This window comes from Anabrus simplex, chromosome 3, assembly GCF_040414725.1.
Source record: "Anabrus simplex isolate iqAnaSimp1 chromosome 3, ASM4041472v1, whole genome shotgun sequence".
Taxonomy (NCBI): domain Eukaryota; kingdom Metazoa; phylum Arthropoda; class Insecta; order Orthoptera; family Tettigoniidae; genus Anabrus; species Anabrus simplex.
The window spans coordinates 437,245,646-437,266,348 of NC_090267.1; the positions used below are offsets into that span (position 1 = coordinate 437,245,646).

The 20,703-nt window shown below is 38.2% G+C and overlaps 1 protein-coding gene across 1 annotated transcript in view; it reads right to left on the reverse strand.

The window, feature by feature from the left end:
• Positions 1-20,703, reverse strand: part of HERC2 (E3 ubiquitin-protein ligase HERC2) — a 509,505-nt gene that overhangs the window by 436,990 nt on the left and 51,812 nt on the right. The window contains exons 8-9 of the mRNA XM_068226746.1: positions 16,344-16,461; positions 6,265-6,411 (exon numbers count right to left, since the gene is read on the reverse strand). Of these exons, the coding sequence (XP_068082847.1) occupies positions 6,265-6,411; positions 16,344-16,461 (265 nt within the window). The remainder of the gene's footprint in view (positions 1-6,264; positions 6,412-16,343; positions 16,462-20,703) is intronic.

The window sequence follows — 20,703 nt, forward strand, 5'->3', positions numbered from 1 at the left end:
TTTTGTAGTCATTCGCCTTTTCTGAGCAGGACAGATGTGACAAATAGTTCTCTTGCCAGTAATAACCAATCCTTTACGTTGGGTAGATGATCTATCACTTAGAACATCCTGTATAATTTCTCATAGATGTGTTTGTAAGCTTGGTGTTTCCAGTCTCTTCGCCATCCATGGTTTGGTGAGTTCTTCACTTAGATGTACGAGAAAGTCTTTTCTCGGTAACTTGCGGCCACCTTGATGCCATTATTGTTACAGTAGATAACCCATAAATTCACACGTGCTATTCAGCATTCCATAAAATACACACAGTGGCCACCGCCTGGTTTTCTGGCTTACATAAAATCAGCTTCATGGTCCGTATCGCACTTCAATAGATTCACAATTAAGTATTTAATTTATTTTCCACCTAGTCGATACAATGATTGCTTAAGGCAATTTTTAATGGTCAAAAGTGGTACATGTTTCGTATATTATCAACATCTTCAGCCACATAACACTGTTTAGATGAAAAATATATAAAATTGACAAAGTAATGCTTTAGAGGAAGTGTCCTTAAAATTAACATAAGATTGACAAGATTAAAACAAACAAATGATCAACTGCAAGCTTTACTGAGGTAAACCAGTTATCTACTGTGACATTTCTACTTGATCTTCGTAGAGTCTTGGTCAGTTCCTTGACACAGAATTCCCCGAGAGGCATTCCATTTGTTTGTTTTAATCTTGTCAATCTTATGTTAATTTTAAGGACACTTCCTCTAAAGCATTACTTTGTCAATTTTATATATTTTTCATCTAAACAGTGTTATGTGGCTGAAGATGTTGATAATATACGAAACATGTACCACTTTTGACCATTAAAAATTGCCTTAAGCAATCATTGTATCGACTAGGTGGAAAATAAATTAAATACTTAATTGTGAATCTGGTTTTCTGGCTACAACAATAACAATTGCACATTTGATCGTGAGCATCTACTCCATACTTAGATGCATTGTAATACTCTACAATGTGTGGTTTATGACTAGTGTCACTGATAGTAGGTTGGTCATGAGCAGTGGACAATAAAACAACTACCTTATTTGGCTTTGCTTTGAATGAAACCAGAGTTTTTTCACTGTCAAAGCAAAACGTAGATGTGCCAACATTTCTGTTTCTTGTCGACAGTAGTTCTGGTGGTATATCAGGTTTATTGGTGCGAATAGTACCAATTAACGTCAGTTTGTCCTTTAAATGATCAACTGCAAGCTTTACTGAGGTAAACCAGTTATCTACTGTGACATTTCTACTTGATCTTCGTAGAGTCTTGGTCAGTTCCTTGACACAGAATTCCCCGAGAGGCATTCCATCTGTCTTTGTACATTTGCCTAGGTAAGGCATAGCATCTATCACGTACTTGGTCTTGTGTCACAGGCCATTACTATTTTGATGCCGTATTTGTTGGGCTTACTCGGGATATACATGTGGAAAGGGTATCTTCCACGAAAACCCAACAGTTGTTCATCCACTGTTACAAATGGGCCTGCTTTATAGCACGTTCTACAATTGTGAAAAAACTGTTCCCAAATTTCACGTATTGGTGCAAAATAATCACTTTCCCTCCTTACCTGACGAGTTTCCTTGTCGTCAAACCGCAAGCACAATACTAGGAATTCAAACCTCTCCGAACTCATAGTGGCTTTGTACCTAGTACCACACAAATCTGTATTCAACATTTCTCGGACTGACAGGTGATTATTTTTCAAAGCTGCAATTAGTACAAAGATTCCAAGGAGTGCCTTTACTTCTTCCATGCAAGCATGGTTTTGTGTGTGTGTTGGTGACTTGTTCCTCAACCTTTTTCTAATTATTTCTTCATTTGTATGAACTACTATTGGGTTTATCATACCATCTGTGAAGAACAAAGAAAACGAATCCTGAGGAGTCGTTGCTTCCTTAGCGTTTCCAATAGGGGTCTGAACAAAGTGTAGTATGTTTCTGCTTGGGTGCGACTTCGTGAACAACTGGAAGGTTTTGCAGACCAGCGATGATTATTCCACCCTTTTAGAATCTTCCTATGGGCAATCATGATATTTACATTTCTCGGTGAGGAGTAAACATCTCGGTAGTCTTCATTTTCAGATGTTGAACTCTTGGACTTCTTAGATTCAAGACTTCTGCGCTTACGGCCTCGTTGTACAGTGACAGGGGGTTCATCATGACAGCTTGGGATTATTTCCATATTCCGTGCTGGTATATCTTCTTCATCTGATCTGTCAGTGTTATGTCATCAGTCTGTACATTATCAACCTCTTCATCAGAACTAGAATCATTACACGATCCACACTTTTCCTCTTTTTCAAAAATCAACGACACAACTTTTTCTCCGAAATTCGGGTCATCTCCTCGTATAATACTCATCTGCAATAACAACAACGGCACGCGTTACTTACCAGTATGTGTATGACAAGTTCTGTGGTTCTAAATACTTATTTCATTCAGAACAGTGCTGTAACGTAACTTTGTTACAGAACTTAACTTGCTAAGTTTAGCATACTTAGTCACAAATCGTCGTAAATTTTACGACGCAACAGTCTTTAATTTGAAATCAACAGACTCACTCTAACAATGCACGCACACTGACGAAGCTCACAGTATTGTAGGAAGCTACTGAGTATGTCAGCAACGTGGCGCGAAAAACCTAGCAGATAGAGCCGTGTTGCCAAGTATGAGTCGTAAAAATTACGAGGGTTTGTGTTCAAGGGTTAAGAACTTCATAACAATAAGCAGCTTTCCAACTGTAGAACAAAGACATCTCCATCACTTGGAAACTAAGTCAAATGGAACACGTTTCATGCTACTTTTGTACCCTTTCATCTTTTTTTTCCTCAAACAAACTCCAGTAGAGTCTCACTCAACTGACTTTTGCTTATCCGACATTCTATGTTATCCGACACTGGTTGAACTTTAGGTGGAGGCAATTCTGGGACACCCGATGTGGAGGGTGCAACCGTGGGACAAGCACTGGCAGTCATGCGGTAGGACCGGTGTTTTCTCAAGGACAGGTGCAGCGAGTCTTCAGTCATTGTTCAGTGTAGTATTGCCTGGATGCGAATGTTATAGTTTTCATATCCTCTGTGAGTATGGCGACTAAACGGAAGAAAGTGTTTGTTTCCATGGAAGACAAGTTGAGTGGGTTAAAGAGACTGGACAAAGGGGAAACTCTTCAAAAATTGGCTTCAGATTATGGTGTTGGACGTGTTACAATGGGAGACTGGAAACATAAGAGGGAAGAAATTGAAAAGTGGTGCTCTACCAGAGCACTGAAAATTAGAAAAACAACAAAAAATGTGAGTATGAAAAAGTGAGTGAAGCACTATTTCTTTGGTTCACTCAAAACCGGGAAAATGGCCCGTCAATATATGGCCCCATTCTGCAAGAAATGGAGGTGTATTTCCGGAAGGAGTTTAATGAAGGGGACCCTAATTTTACTGCTAGTGCTGGGTGGCTTGATCAGTGGAAACAATGGTATGGAATTAAGCAGCTTAATATCTGTGGAGAAAAACTGTCAGCTAAATCCGATGAGGTCGTGAAATTTAAAAGGGAATTTCAAGAAATAATTTTTGCTAAAGGATTAACCGGTGATCAGATTATTTATTAATTGTGATGAGACTAGGCTGAATTTCAAGATGCTGCCATCAAAACTCTCGCAGCCCAAGCCAAGAGGTCTGTACCTGGCTACAAGCGTAGTAAGAAAAGAGTTACTGTTCTTGCCTGTAGTAATATTACTGGGAACTTAAAAGCAAAATTGCTTATGTCGGTAAAGCAAAGAAACCTAGGATTTATAAAAACATTTCTGTTAGTCCTCTTCCAGTCCATTACATGAATCAGAAGGCTGCCTGGATGTCTGCTGACATCTTAAAAGACTTTCTATACACAGTTTGTTCCAGATTTTTTTTTTTGTTTTGTTTTTTCTATTGGCTTTACGTCGCACCGACACAGATATGTCTTATAGCAATGATGGGACAGGAAAGGGCTAGGACTGGGAAGGAAGCCGCCGTGGCCTTCATTAAGGTACAGCCCCAGCATTTGCCTGGTGTGAAAATAGGAAACCACAGAAAACCATCTTCAGGGCTGCCGACAGTGGGGTTCGAACCCACTATCTCCCGAATGCTGGATACTAGCCGCACTTAAGCGACTGCAGCTATCAAGCTCAGTGTTCCAGAGGTAGAAAAATTTCTAGCTTCAAACAAGCTCCCTAGAAAACTCTTCTTGTACTACACAACGCTCCATCACAGCCAAATGAAGAGCAACTTAGAAGTGGCGACATCAAAGTCATGTCCCTCCCTTCTAACATGACGTCATTATGCCGCCAATGGACCAAGGTGTACTGGAAACACTGAAGAGGAAATATCAGCGGAAACTCCTTTCATCCCAGACAGAGAAAATTGACACTGGCAACGACATGATAGAAAAGTTAAAAAGAAACAACATGAAAGATGTGGCATACTGGATAGCGCAGTCATGGGAAGAAGTTGGAACAACGACATTAGAAAGTCTTGGAACATATTGTTGAGTGAGGTTGAACATCGAGAGGAGGTGGGATAAGACGACATGAAAAACATTGTTCCTTGACTGAATTGCATTCCTGGCTGTGAGGATGCTACAACTCAAGATGTAAGTGGTGTGCACAAGATCAGCTGTTTGAACTAACTGACCCTGACATTATTGGTTTTGTGAATGTTAACGAAAATGAGGATGATGAAGAAGAAGAACGAAGCATTGCAGAACAAAAGGAGAAAATGATGACTCACAATGAAGGATTATCATCGATGGCGGGATCTTGCAGCAAGAAAACGTGAATCAGCAGGCACGCAGACATTATTGACAAGTTTATTCTCGTAAGACATTTGGGATGTTTTAGTTCAATACTGCATCTATTGTACAATTGAACTGATAAGTCAATAAATAGAGTACTGTAAAACATATTAATACAGTATAGCCTTCCTGTTTGTTTTAGTTCATTTTCAAAGTTATTCTGTATTATCCGACATTTTCGGTGATCCAACGTACTCCAGGTCCTGTTTTGGTTGGGTAATAAAGACTCTATTGTACATGTTTAGGTATAAGCTGTTCAGAATAGGATGGGCAATGACTCTTTAAAATGAGCCTTAAACAACAGAACCTAAGCACAGTACAAAACTGAATATTTTATGCATTTTCATGAACTATATTTAGCTGCAAGGAGAGAAAGAGAGTGCGCAGGGAGGGGGATAACAAAGGAACGCATATAATAGGACGAACACAATGGCAGGTCAGTGTGGAAGAGGGAGCAGCAGAAATAGGAGACATTACAGGAAATAGGAGATATGGCTCCCTCTTCCACACTACTGACCTGCCATTGTGTTCATCCTATTACGTGTGTTCCTTTGTTATTCCCTCCCTCCCTCCCTCCCCCCCCCCCCCCCCTGCACTTTTGTGACTTAATTTGACACTTGTTTGTTCCCTTCCTATACCTATACTACCCTCCCATTGGGATCCTTTTCTCCCTTTGTGTTTGTCCTGTGTTCCTATTCTTTTACTACCTGCATTCATATTTCTCTTGAATTTCTTCCCTTTTCCTGCACTCTTCTGGCTTTCTTCTTATCCTACATTTATCCCACATCAAGAATAAAGATCTCCACATATGGCCTCTCGATGAGTGCTGATGCCTGTCTTCCTGATGAAGCTGGGAAGCAGAAACGACCTCATCGGGTGTTGAGAAGAGATGGATGTAGAAAAACTGAGATTGATGAGGAAAGAACCTATCTATTGAAAGACAGAAGAGTATGAAGATGTGGAGATTGTCCCTGTGCTTTTGTGTATCCATGTTTATGCTCATCTCCTATTTCTGTTGCTCCCTTTTCCATACTGATCTGCAATTGTATTCACCCTATTATGTGTGTTCTTTTCTTATCGCCCCCACCCCCTCTCTCTCTCTCTCTCTATGACTGGATTTGACACTTGTTTGCTCCATTCATATACTTATATCAGTTTCAAGTACAGTGCTCATAATTTGAAAACTAGTTAACTGACACATTATAACTGCCATTTTCAACTCGGAAATAGTCGTGGCTATTTTTGCTTTAGGAGCATGACGAGAAAATGATAACAGTAACGATTAGCTCCCTACTAAGAGACAGAAAGAAGTCAACGAACTTCATGAGAGGTCATAAAAATTCAACAACACTACTCTAGAAAATGATAAATTATTCTCATATAGATTAATACAAAATTTCTTCATTCTGACCTTAGTAAAAGTTGCAGGAGGAGCATATGGTGCAGCCAAGCGATCAAGATGGGACATTATTACAACTGCTGCTTGTTTCAGATCTACAGCCACAGTATCATCCTCAGGTAGTTGTAAATATCTCAGGAAGCACTCAGTTGGACTAACCTAGAAGCAAGGAACAAAATGACAAAAAACAACCAAGAAAAAAATACAGCAGAAGTCCGCTAAAGCGAATACGTCATAACGAGAACCCCGTTATAACGATAGTTTTTGTCGTCCCTTCGAAATTTGTATATTAAACTGTGTATTATCCTTCAGTTACAGCTAGAGCACTATCACTGATGCATCTGTTATTACGAGCAATTTTTCCATTACCGATATTTAAACACTTCAGCGATTACTGTATAATCCCGAATACCACCCGCACTTTTTTCCCAAACACATTGGTTCTAAATCTTGGGTGCAGGTCATATTCATGCCGTTCATTCTCGTAAATATTTTCTATGTTTACATGCAGTATTGAAATAGATTTGAATACGGTTACCGTACTCAATATACCACATGTAAATGGGCATTCAGTTCTTATTGTGTTTTAGTTGCGTTCTAGAAAAACAAGATTGATTTTTTCTCAATATGGTTACAGTGGCATGTAAACGTGAAATGTAAGGTAATGAAAAATGGTAAATCAAAGAATATGGGTAAATATGTGGTAAATATGAAAGCCGCTGCTGCGGATGCTCGATCATCATTTGTTTCACAAGTGTTGCTGGCATTCTGTGTGCGCAAATAGCTGATCTCGCGGGATATCGTACTTTACGAGAGTCGAGACTGTTGGTTATGGAAGTCTACCTCACTCACATTCGAGTTCCGTATCTATCCCATGAAAGTGCTATCTCGATAGTAAGCAATGGATTCAAAACCGTGTCTGCGGTCATTTACTGCGCGTGAGAAACTTAAAGTTGTAAGCGAAGCTGAAATATACGGAAATCGTGCCATTGGCAGAAAGTACGATACTGATGAATCGTGTATTCGTGATTGACGGAAGAAGAAGGAAAAACTTCTAAAAAGTAACGGTGATCGCAGAGCGTTCCGCAGGCGGAGTGCAGTGTTTACAGAAATTGAAGAACGACTCCACAAATTTGTGATAGAAAAACGTGAGTTAAGATATGCTGTTTCTAGTGAAATGTGTCAACTGAAAGTACTAGAGATCTCAAAAGAACACAAAACACAGGGTTTTACTGCAAACCATGGATGGATCGAAAACTTATTGGAGAAAGGGATTGTGCATTCGGAGATGTACGTCTGTTTCACAACATCTCCCTGGGGTGTATGAAGAAAAATTAATGGCCTTTCAGCGTCACATTATTCATTTGAGGAAGCAAAATTCTTATTTGCTGTCGCAAATTGGGAATGCGGACCAGACACCTGTTATTTTGAAATGCTGTTGGAAAATACAGTGGATACGAAGGGTTCAAAAAGTGTAACCATCAGAACAGGTGGTAACGAAAAGCAACAATGCACAGTAATGTTGTGCGTATTAGCGGATGGAACCAAACTCCCTCCATATGTGGTTCTGTAAAGGAAAACACTTCCGAAAGGAAACTTGCCATCCGGTGTTATTGTTAGAACACGAGTCCGGCTGGATGGACAGTGCGTTAGCTGAGGATGGGGTGAAGTGCATTTGGCAACGTCGATAAGGAGCTTTGTTACAAAAATGAAACATGCCTGTGTTGGACAGTTACCGAGAACATACAACTGACGCCGTAAAAGATATGAGGAGGAAAGGAAAAACTGATCTTGCGATAATTCCCGGAGGACCACTTCTATTCTACAGCCGTTGGATGTGTGTGTGAACCGGCCTTTCAAAGCTGCAATGAAACAGTTGTACACCGAATGGATGTCTGACGGTGATCACGCGTTAACACCAACCAGACGAGTGAAGAGGCCTGAAGTGGGACTAACATGCAGCTGGATCAAGACTGCATGGGCGTGCATTCCCAACGATCTAGTGTCCAAAAGCTTTAAGAAATGTGGAATTTCAAATTCAGTGGACGGTAGTGAGGAAGACTATTTGTGGAAAGATGCCTGCGACGAAAGTTCCTATGGTGAAACTTCAGATGACGACTGTGAACTGTGAATGATCTGAGTATTGGACCAATTTTATTTAAGATTTTTGTGATGATTTTATTAATTGTAAGCTGTTTGAATTTATATTTGTGGTATATTTGAAGAGAAATAGGTATGTAAGTTATTTGATTTTTTATTTTTTCCCATATTTTGCCGTCTCAAATTTAGGGTATGGGTCTTATTTGGTGACGGGTGGTATTCGGCATTATACAGTATGTTGCATGTGCTCCATCATCTTTGATATTGTTTCCTCGCTATGTCCACTAGCAAGCTCTCTCGTTGGCATTCGAATGCGATATCTATCAGTAATACCCGTCGACTGCTGTTGTATAAAGAAAATTCAAAATGAGAGAGGAGAACATGTTTTTGTAACAAATGCATAAATAACTTGTCTGATAGCAGTTGTTAACTCATTAAAAATAAAGGTTGAATAAACGATTGCTTTATTTGTATGCTAAATACTGCAATTAAGTAAAAATGGGGTACGCCTCAAGATATGGCATCATTGACTTCAGAGGTTAGTTTATATTTTCTCGTGTCTGGTTAAATTTCGGAAAGGCTATTATCATGTAAATTTATAGAGAGAAGGTTATTTCTCTACTGGCACTGGAAATATGTTTTCATCATACATATAGTATGGTTACGTTAGGTTAGGTGAGGCTGTTTGAATAGGAAAACTGAAACGTTTGACAAAAAATTCGACCAATCATCTTCGGTATGGTATAGTTTTCATGCTATGTGCACTTGCAAGCTCTCTGGTCGACATTTGAAGGCGATGTTGGAGTGGATTTGTGATACACATCGACTGCTGTTTCGTAAAGCAAAATTGAAATGGAAGAGGATAATATATTTTCGTAATAAATGCGTAAATTACGTGGTCGATAGCAGTTGTTAAATTGTTAGAAATAAAGGCTAAAGTAGTCAATAGCATAATTTTAATACTGAAATTAAGGAAGAATGTTATACACCTCAAGATACTGCAGAGCACATCATTGATTTCGGAGGTTCGATAATATTTTCATGTGTCTGGTTAAATTTCAGTAAGGCTATTCTCATATAAATTTATAACAAGTAGGATATCACTTTTCTACTGGTGCTTGATATACGTTTTCATGGTACAAATGCTGTAAAGTTAGGTAAGGTGACACTGTTTGAACAAAAAACTGAAGTGTTTGCAACAAAATGTGAATTCTGGTACAGTATAGTTTTCTCACTATGTGCACTTGCAAGTTCTCTCGTCGACATTTGAAGGCAATGTCGGAGACGATTAGTAACACCCATCATCTGCTGTTCCGTAAAGACAATTAGAAATGAAAGAGGAGAATATGTTTTTGTAATAAATCCGTAACTAATGTGGTCGATAGCAGTTGTCAACTTGTTAGAAATAAAGACTAAATAAACGACTGCTTAATTTTAATACTATACACTGAAATTAACTAAGAATGGGATACACCTCAAGATATGGCAGAGTAGTCTCTGATTTCAGAGGATAGTTTATATTTTCTCGCGTCTACTTAAATTTCAGAAAGGCTATTCCCATGATAAATTTCTTACATTTATCATAAGATTACTTTCAATACGGATTTGCAATGATTTTCATTACTTGTAAGGCTATTCCCAGGAAATTTTTGGGCAGGAGGTTATCATTTCTCTACATGCGCTTGAAAAATGTTTTCACGATACATATACGGTTAGGTTAGATGACGTTGTTTGAAAAAGAAAACAAACTTTGTGACAGAAGTCTCTGGAGTGATACTATAATTTTTTCAGAATGAAATTATACACACTTTCACGTAATAACGGATTTCAAAAAATAACAAACGAATAAGCCGTAGTGTGGATATCATCTGCAGAAACGCAAGTTTCAAGTGTATGAGGTTTTCCCAAACTTTTACGAAAAATAGTATATAACGACAATCCGCTATAGCGACTAATTTTTCCGCCGTTATGAATTCTCGCTATAGCGGACTACTACTCTTATCTCTTGGAGATAAAAGTTAAGAGAACATGTTTCCTGCAAACATAACTCTTTCAGCCAATTCCAGTGACAACTTCACTTCCAAAGTAAAGTAATCTGAACCCTTTATCCAGAAAGACTGAGCCCTCCCTCCATAATTCCAACCGCCAAACTTGGAAACTCCCACTCTACTGACGACTTATCTTCTTTAGACCTATAATATTCTGAAATTGAACTTTTTTGAACATAAATTTCTTAAAAGAGCACAGAAGTCAACATTTTACTTGCTAGACATTCATTATGGTGGATATTCTCTAATGAAATGTGTGTCATTACTGGTTACTGGTTTTCCCAAAAATGACTTTATGGAGAAACATTTTAAGCTTCTCCACACCATCTCCTACCAATGGAAACAAACTCCTCAAATTAATCACAACTAAAGACATACAATCATCTTTCCAACTGACAAAGCCTCCACTAATCTTGTCAATTGTCACAACATAGATGCTATCACAATATCTTTAATGAGTGTTACACTGTTCCTCACTGACCAAAGTCCTTTGAACATAAATCACTCCAATGCTTTTACTTATTCTTACTGAACTTTTTCAATTTTGCATATTAAGATTTCAGATCAAAATACCAGTCCTCTGAGCAATCATACTAAAAAATTGTTTTGCACTTGTTCTCTTTGATTTTCTTTCGTCTCTTTTCTTCAGATTAACAATGTTGCCCTTAATACAAGTTTCAGAAGCGTATCACAGAGTTCATGGTAATTCTCTACTAATACAGTAAAACCTTGATGCATAGTTCTCCAAGGGGTTGGGGGAAACTGACAATGAATGCGGGAAAACAACAAATGTGGGAGAGACAAAAATAGGGGGGAAAGCAAACTAATACAATACAGGTACTGTATTTGCACATTTTTCATCATGTAAATTTGATGATGATGATGATGATGATGATGATGATGATGATAATAATAATAATAATAATAATAATAATAATAATAATAATAATAATAATAATAATAATAATAATAATTGCCCCAGAGGAGTGCAACAGACTTCAGCAGCCGGCACATTTCCTATCCTCGCCGCTAGATGGGGGCTTCATTCATTCCATTTATGACCCGGTTAATGACTGGAAACAGGCTGTGGATTTTCATTTTCAACAATAATAATAATAATAATAATAATAATAATAATAATAATAATAATAACAACAACAACAACAATAATGGCGCTTGGCATCGGGAGCCCTGAAAATCCAATTTATCAACAAATAACGGCCGTCATTGTTGCCATTCACAATGCACCACATACTCAATGACCTTTCGTTTTTGACTACACTAAATTTATACCTAAGCGTCACAACACCCAAAGAGTTTCCTTCCATGCCAACCAAATTCACCGTGCTTTTGGAGCCATATTCATGAACCCGGGACTTCAACCAGACAACTTCCAATTTAACTACGCCTATAGAACCTCATTTGACATTCTTGAAAAAACGGTGGAATATTATTCCCAGCCCCAACAGTTATAAACTGAGGCTAGACCACTCTGCATATTACTGTATAGTGTTAATACTGCAATCGTCAACCAACAGCTGAAACAACGTGACGCACTTGGTGCCAGATATTTGTATCCTTTCTCCCCAAGCTGCTCTCTTGTAAATATGTATTATAAGCTTGTAATTTCTTAACTGTTCAATGGAATATTGTAAAATTACTGTATAATTACCCTGTCAAACTGTGATCGTTCAACCAACCCAAACTGCTTCCATGTAAATATATGTATAAACTTTATAATTTCCTATGATTTTCTAATAAGAGTAGCGTCAATTATTCTTTGGACCACCACTGCTGGACACTGCTAAAATACCCTGTGAATTTACACATTGGTGCCGACTACTGTGTCTATAAACATATATTGTTTTTTTGTATCATCACTGAACATTGTTTTGTTTTTCATTTTTTTTCTTTTTTTTCATTGTAATATGTTATGTTTGTATCTTAATATTTACAATTCAATTACTAATCAGGTACCTGATTTATGCCTTGAAGTGGTACTATCAAAGAAGGGCGAAACATGTCTCACATGGAAATGGTAATAAATTCCTAAATGTTTAAAAATTTATGTATTGAATAGGTGACACAATAAACCCTTTAGCATCCTACATTGTCGCGTGATAGGCGATCTACGCACTTATGAAAATGGGGCCCTACCTAAGATGAATCGTAACACGTAAGTCAGCGCACACACGCGTGCAAACACATACACACCCACACCCACCCACCCTTGAACCATCAGAATTAACTACGGAAAGTGGAAATACCCAACCGATCGAGACCCCTTGAACCATATTTGAGGAACACGCATATATTATGTAAATGGCGGAAGTATAAAGTGTTGAATGTGAGGAAAGGAACATTAAGGACGACACAAACACCCAGTCCCCAGGCCAGGGATATTAATCATTTACAATTAAAAACTCCTGACCCGGCCGAGAATCGAACCCGGGGCCGTCGGGTAAAAGGCGGACGCATTGCCCCCTACATCGCGGGGCCGGACTTGGTCTGGCTTGGTTAGGTCCGGTTTGTAACAAGACAATTGGACAATAAAGCGCTCAACAGGCTTCTAGCAACCCACACACTCCACAAGGTACGACGCAATTAATAACCCTGTGACTAATTAAAACGTACCCGCGCACATCGTGACTATTTTAAACTGTGCGATTTTCTCATTTTCAACGAAGGTGGCAGCCCTAGCCAGCCAATAGAAACATAGAAAATGGTAGCAAATTTGAGTTTTACAGTACCTCTGTTTTAATTCTTGTAAATTGGTGCCAGGAGGCTCATAGTGAGGTTGCCCCTGAATAACCTGAAGACTAGCAACTACCGGGCAAGTTGGCCGTACGGTAAGGGGTAAGGGGCGTGTGGCTGTGAGCTTGCATCCGGGAGATAGTGGGTTCGAATCCCACTGTCGGCAGCCCTTAACATGGTTCTCCGTGGTAAGGCTGTACCTTAATTAACGCCATGGCCACTTCCAACTCCTAGGCCTTTCCTATCCCATCGTCACCATAAAACCTATCTGTGTTGGTGCAATGTAAAGCCACTAGCAAAAAAAAAGAAAAGAAAAAAAAAAAAGACTAGCAACTCTGAATCGCTTGTACATTCTCGCATAACACATTGCCTCTATTACATGCTAGAGTATTGAGCTGTCTCTTTAAATTCACAAAACTTTTGCATATCTTAACATTAGTATTATATTAGAATAAGGCATTCTTGTTTAATTAGTTTTTAGTAATGTTTTATTATGTACAATCGCTATTAAGCAGGTTCACCACCAGCTGATGATGACCTATTTACAGGTCGAAACCGGTACTGTTTTAATGTAAATAATTCTAAACATTTTGTAAAATAAAGTACTGATTAGGTGGAAAACTCATCCTTCATACTTGTGTGCTTAAATTAACAACAGGGACAATGAAGCTGATAGATTATAGTACAGGAAAATTGTGACGGAGGACAATTTTTTTTTTTATTTTTTATGAACAATGCGTTAAAACAATAGTTTGAGGAACAATAGATGGGGGGGAAATTTAACATTGGTTTATATGGAACATTTCTGGGACCGAATAAACTAACGATAAATACGGGGAAACAACAGTTCCAGGAACGATGCACCAAGGTTCTATTGTATTCAAATCTATATAACAACTGAGGGAATAATAAAAACACACACAGCATGTTTTCACATTGATCATACAATTTCACTCACTAATTCAAATGAAGTCTTCAGAGTATTATGTAATTTCAGGTACAAAGTGGTGAGACCTCCAACAAGTATCCAGAGGTGATTTCATTACATATATATATTGCAGAAAAATAAAATAATCAGAAATGAAAATTCATATTAATGAAGGAAGATGAAAAATACGAGAGGAACATTAGAACACTTCCCAGGTGCAACTCAAGCCCAATATTCTTGCTATTTATTTGCAGAGATACACACTATATCTCTACTAGAACGAAAATCCAGCAATACAAATACTTTAAACAGTGTAAACTAACAAAGAAAAAAATTTTATGACAAAATTAAACAAACATTCACATATACACATATATAAGAGATAAAGCAAGAGCATTTGTGCTGTCTAACTTCCTTAATAAATATATCATCATTTTCATTTCCCGTTTCCAGTTTCTGGGGTCGGGTTGTGAACCAAGGATCTCCATCACTGCCTGTCTCTCCACCACTCTTCTCCTTTTTTAAGTACATCTTCTGGTTTTTCTCCCCTCTTCTCTATGCACTCCCACACTGAATCTGTCCACCTCTTTTAGGGTCTTCCTTGTGGTCTCTTTCCTGTTAACTTCTCTGAAAAAGCTTTTTTTGGTACTCTCTCTTCTCCCATTCTCATTATATGCCCATACCACTTAGCTTTGTTGTTTCTATTCTGTCTTGAAGTATCAAGATTCCTGTCCTTTTCCTTATCTCTTCATTTCTAATTTTATCCTTTCTGGTCTTGCCCTCGATACCTCTTAGGAATTTCATCTCCGCTGCCTGTATTCTACTCTCCTCTCATTTGTTGTAATCCATGATCCAGCTGCATAGGTTAATATGGGTTCATAATAGGTTGAATATAATACTTTCTTACATTTCTTCGGGACATCTTGGTTCCACAAAATACCCCTTACACTCCGGTAGAAGCTGTTTGCTTATTGTATTCTTTTCCCAATTTCCTCTGTTATCTTTCCATCTTCTATGATCACACTTCCCAAGTACTTGAAACTTTTAACCACTTCCAGAATTTTACCATTCAGTTTTATCCTTCCTCTCCCTTCCTTCCCCTTGTCATCACTATTGTTTTACTTTTCTCTGTGCTTACTTTCATGCCAAATTTTTCTATCTCTTGATTCCATACATCTACTCGTTTTTTCACTTCCATTTCATCCTCACCCCAAATCACTTTATCATCTACAAACAACATGGCTTTTGTTTCCTGTCTCCCCAATCTCTGTTTAACGTTCTTATAAATTTCATCCATGACTATGATGAATAGTATTGGGGATAGTACACTTCCCTGTAGGAGACCAGTTTCAATTTTAAATCTTTTTTTTTTATGTCGCACTGACACAGATATGTATTATGGCGACGATGGGAGAGGAAAGGCCTAGGAAGTGGAAGAAAGCGGCCGTGGCCTAATTAAGGTACAGCCCCGGCATTTGCCTGGTGTGAAAATGGGAAACCACGGAAAACCATCTTCAGGGCTGCCGACAGTGGGGCTCGAACCCACTATCTCCCGATTACTGGATACTGGCCACACTTAAGCGACTGCAGCTATCGAGCTCGGTAAGCCATTTTGTTTTTCCTATACTAGTCTTCACACTACTAATATACTTTTTGTACATAGCTTTTATCATTTGCACTTCCACTCTGTTAACTTGTTTTTTTCCATAATGTGTCCCATACCAACTGTCTGGGCACACTGTTATAAGTCTTCTCAATGTCAATAAATGTCATCACTATAGCTTTTCCAAACTCCCACCTTTTCTCCATCATATGTCTTAATGTAAAGATCAGGTCAAACGTTGATCTGTCTTTCCTAAAACCATACTGTTCTTCTTCCATTTCACCTTCTAGCTTCCTCCTCAGTCTTCCTTCCAATACTCTCTCAAATATCTTAGCCACATGGGCAATAAGGGCAATCTCTCTTAGTTATTACATTCCTTTTTATCACATTTTTTTAAACATCGGGATAATTAAACCTTTTCCCCACTTTTCTGGGATCTCTTTCTTCCTCCAGATTATTATATATAACAGCCACTGTAGCCCTATTGGTCCTGCTGCTTTTATCATTTCCATAGTTACCTCATCCACTCCTGCTGCTTTATTGCTTTTCATCTTTTGTGCAATATAAATAAACATTTTGTAAATGGATGGAGGTAGCCTTTTACTTACTTATAAAAAGAAATAAATCAGAATGGTAATGTATATATCCGTATACTTACTGTGATCTGTGTGTTGTCATCCCAGACAATATTCTGTGAATATGCTTTGGAACATGGAACTTTCTCAAATCGCCATAAGAGGGGGACCAATGGAGCACTGGTGCCTGATGATATAACTCTAGAACAGGAGTTAAAAACACTCAAATAATACTAAAGAACAATTTAAATTTAACTACTGGACAAAATGTAAATGTGTCTCCTAATCTTGACATGGTGCAGCTTTCTTCTTTAAATGTCTGGCAATACCAGGAATTGCACCTGGGCCTTCGAGAATGGCAGCTAATAGCTAATTGTATGAAACACTTGTTCTAAAAGCACAGAATTGGCAGAATTGCATTGGCAAAGGGCACATAAACCTCTATGTTAACTAGCCAAGAAATCCCTACGACAATGTGCTCCTTTCTTTCAGTTGTGCTTGTTACTCAGAGACTTCAACTTACAACCAATCGCTTTTTGTGTCAGGAAGTGTATATTAAACTGGGATTATAGTTGAAATTATGTTTAGAATACATGCCTACAGACGAGGAATATGTATGTTGTGCAAGCAGTGTTGGGGAACTGAGGAATGCGTAACACTCCATGAAAATTAGGGTAATTTTGAATTTGGATGTACTAAATACCACCAGACAGTTCATGACTATGCACATAGCAAACAAGGAAACTCAACAAAAGCTGTAACTGAGCACTAATGCATCCTGGTGTCACATTACTTATAAACAATGCCTATTGGGTACATTTGTGGAACAACTTAGGAATAAATAAAAGATCATACGAGCTTGGATGATAATAGTACAACAGCATTTCCCAGAAGTAGACATGAATTATACATTTAAACCAAATGCATCTGGAGACTTGACTTATTTTCAATTAAAAATAAGTATTAGTGGTTTCTTCTGTAACATTTTATGGACATAGCAGGAAAAGACTCATACAAATACGAACTTTCAAACTATTCACATCCGAAATGAGATGGATGTGGTACAGTGGCAATACTGGGCATAACTTCTAACACATACAGATTCTCAAACCTTTGGCAACCTCTATGATGATGATTATGTTGTGCAGTTCTTCCCTCGAAGTATTTTGGAATTGTATCCTTTTTTGTGACCCACTGTTTCATACTTTTAGAGAACTGCAACTTTGTCCCTACCTGCTCAAGATGTACAATGCTGTGGTGATCGAGAATTGCTAACATTCCTTAGGTCACCATTCCTTCACTTGGGTGTATATTTCAGTCCCTCATTATGATAGGATTCCAAGACACTGGTATAACAAAAATTATTGGTATCTTTTAAATCATTTATAAATTGAGTTAAAGTCCATTTTTTTTTTTTTTTTTAAATTTGAAATTCGTGGGAATCTTGGATTAACCACTCTTAGTTGCTATCTATAGCACCATGCCTACAGTTTTGTTTTCCCTTTTTTCCATGTTCCAATTCATGGTTGTTGCAGATATGATAAAAAGGTGGATGTAAACCTTTTCTCTACCTCATCTTTAACCCCTTCATTACTATCAGAGGACCACCGAAGATGGCTCACTAAACTGTTTTTTCCATGAAAGAAGTGTTAGGCAGCACTTTTATGTCAGATTTTAGTCTGGTAAAACTCTTTGCTAAATGCCAAACGTCGAATTGATGAAGTATGTTTTTAAATTGTGTCCTCGTAAGTTTCTGCATACCTCTGTGGCGATCAGATAAGAAAAATGACAATCAGGAGTGCAGAGCAGGAATGAAATAGTCTTTTGCAAACTGATGTTTCCATGTAATATTCTAACATTCTCCTTTGTAATATAATAAAATATATTACTTCTTCTTTTTTCAAATTCATTATGATGTAAACAAAGGAATTTAGCACTAAAGCCAGGAGAATCGTACTGTCCATCACCAGAAACCCATCCCTCGCCGCCTTTAAGTGAGTTCAGCAAGTTTTGCTTTTGCAATGTGAAATTGTAACATATGGTAGGTTGAATGAATTTCTTGATTAGCGAGTAGAATGTGGTTTTCCCAATGAAACACAAATCCAGAGTCCAGCAAAAAGTTCTGATAATTTCAAATCCTCCTCTGCCTCATCATCATCATCATCATCATCATCATTTCACTTTATCCAGCTGCAGCCGGGTAGGGGCAAATATGGTTCCTCTCCACTTTCTTCGGTCTTTCCACCACTCCTCCTCCAACACTGTGTCCCAGTCCAAGTTTCTTCCTATAATGCTGTGTTAGATTATATCCTTCCATCTTAATCTTGGTTGTCCACGGCCTCCTCTTCCTTGCATTTGCATAATCTTTTTTTGGCATTCATTCGTCACTCATTCGCTTTACGTGCCCAAACCATCTTAGTCGGCTCATCTCTATTCTATCATTAATTTCTTCCACTCCAATTTCTTCCTGGATTTTCTCATTCCTTATTTTGTCTCTTCTACACTTCTGTATCATACTCCTCAAGAACTTCATTTCGGCTGCCTGTATTTGACTCTCATCCTTCTTTGTCATTGTCCAAGTTTCTGCTCCGTAAGTTGTTATGGGTAGGTAATATATCTTGTACATAGTTTCCTTTGCTTCCATTGGCACATCTTTGTCCCATAACATGTTTCTTATACTATGATAGAAACAACTTCCAGCTTGAATCCTCTTACTAATCTCAGCATCCAGTCGAGCATTCTCCATTAATTCACTCCCCAGGTATTTGGACGTTTCCACTACTTCCAGGGGCTTGTCTGCAAGTCTAATTTGACCTTTCCCTTCTTTCTCCCCTCTAGTCATAACAAGAGTTTTTACTCTTTTCTACACTTATTTTCAATCCACATTCTTCGATCTTCCCATTCACCACATCCAACTGTTCATGAACCTTCCTATCATCTTCTCCCCAAATCACAATATCATCTGCAAATAACAACATGTTCATTTCTTTTCCTCCTAATGCTGATTTTGCTGTTCTCATGATGTCATCCATTACTACTGTAAACAGGATTGGTGATAGAACACTTCCCTAACCTCAGCCCGCTAGTTATTTTGAACCAACTTGTGTTGGAACGCCAACTACAACATTCCTTGTACACTGCCATGATCATTTTTGTTAATCCATGTCCAATTCTTTTTTGCATCAGGCTGTCCCAGACTTTAGTGCTGGGGACACTGTCATATGCCTTTTCAATGTCAATGAATGTCATCACCAAATCATTCCCGTACTTCCATTGCTTTTCCATTAGTCGTCTCATAATGAAAATAGGCTCTGTTGTTGTTCTTCCACTTCTGAAACCAAACTGATTTTCCTGTATCTGATTCTCAACCCTCAACCTTATTCTACTTTCCAGTATCCTCTCCCTCATCTTAGCAACATGGGACATTAGAGTAATTCCGCTGTAGTTCTTAAAAACTTTCTTATCGCCTTTCTTGAAAATTGGGATGATTATTCCTTTTTGCCAATCTTCAGGGACCTCCTTATTTTTCCAGACACTCCTGAGAACCCGATATGTCCACTGCAGGCCTACAGCTCAAGCTGCCTTTATCATCTCCACTGAAATGTCATCTATTCCAGCACTTTTTCCATTCTTTATCTTTCTTACTGCCATTTCAATTTCATTCATTGTAATTTCTTTATCCATTTCTTCCTTTCCTGGTAGTCCATTGAATGACTCATCAGTTTGTATGTTCATCAACTTCTGAAAATACTCTCTCCATCTATTTCTTATTTCTTCTGGCTTTGTCAATATGCTGCCTTCATCCTTCACAAATCTGGTGTTTACTTGATCTCTCTTTTTGTTTCTTAAGAGACCATACAGTAATTTCTTGCTGTCCTGCATATAATCTCTCAATTTGTGTGAATAAGGCCCAGCTCTTCTTCTTTTGTTCCTCCACTACTTTCTTGGCCAAATTCTTTGCCTCCACATATTTTCTTCTACTTTCTTCAGTCTTAGATGTTTTCCATGCTCCCCTTATCATTTTCTTTTCCTTCACTTTAATCTTTACCCTATCATTCCACCAGTGTGTCTCTTTGTCTTTCACCTACCACATACCTTTTCTGCACATCCAGCCAGTGCTTCTGTAAATCTTTTCCATTCATCTTCAACATTCCCCACCTCCGTCCCTATCACAACACTATGATCTCCACCAAAGGCTTCTTCAAGCATGGCTGTAACATCTAAAAGGTTCTTCCGGTGTTCTTTCTCTATGATTATATAATCAATCATGGTCTTTGTTCGTCTGTCTCCCCAACCATACCTTTCAAATCCTATACCAGATAAATATACAGCTGATGAAACTGCAGTGGAACCTAACTGTACTTTTCCTTGTTTTGGGTTGTAATAATGATTAATTTATTGATGGTTGTTCTGACAAACTCGAATAATTGTTAATGTTGAACC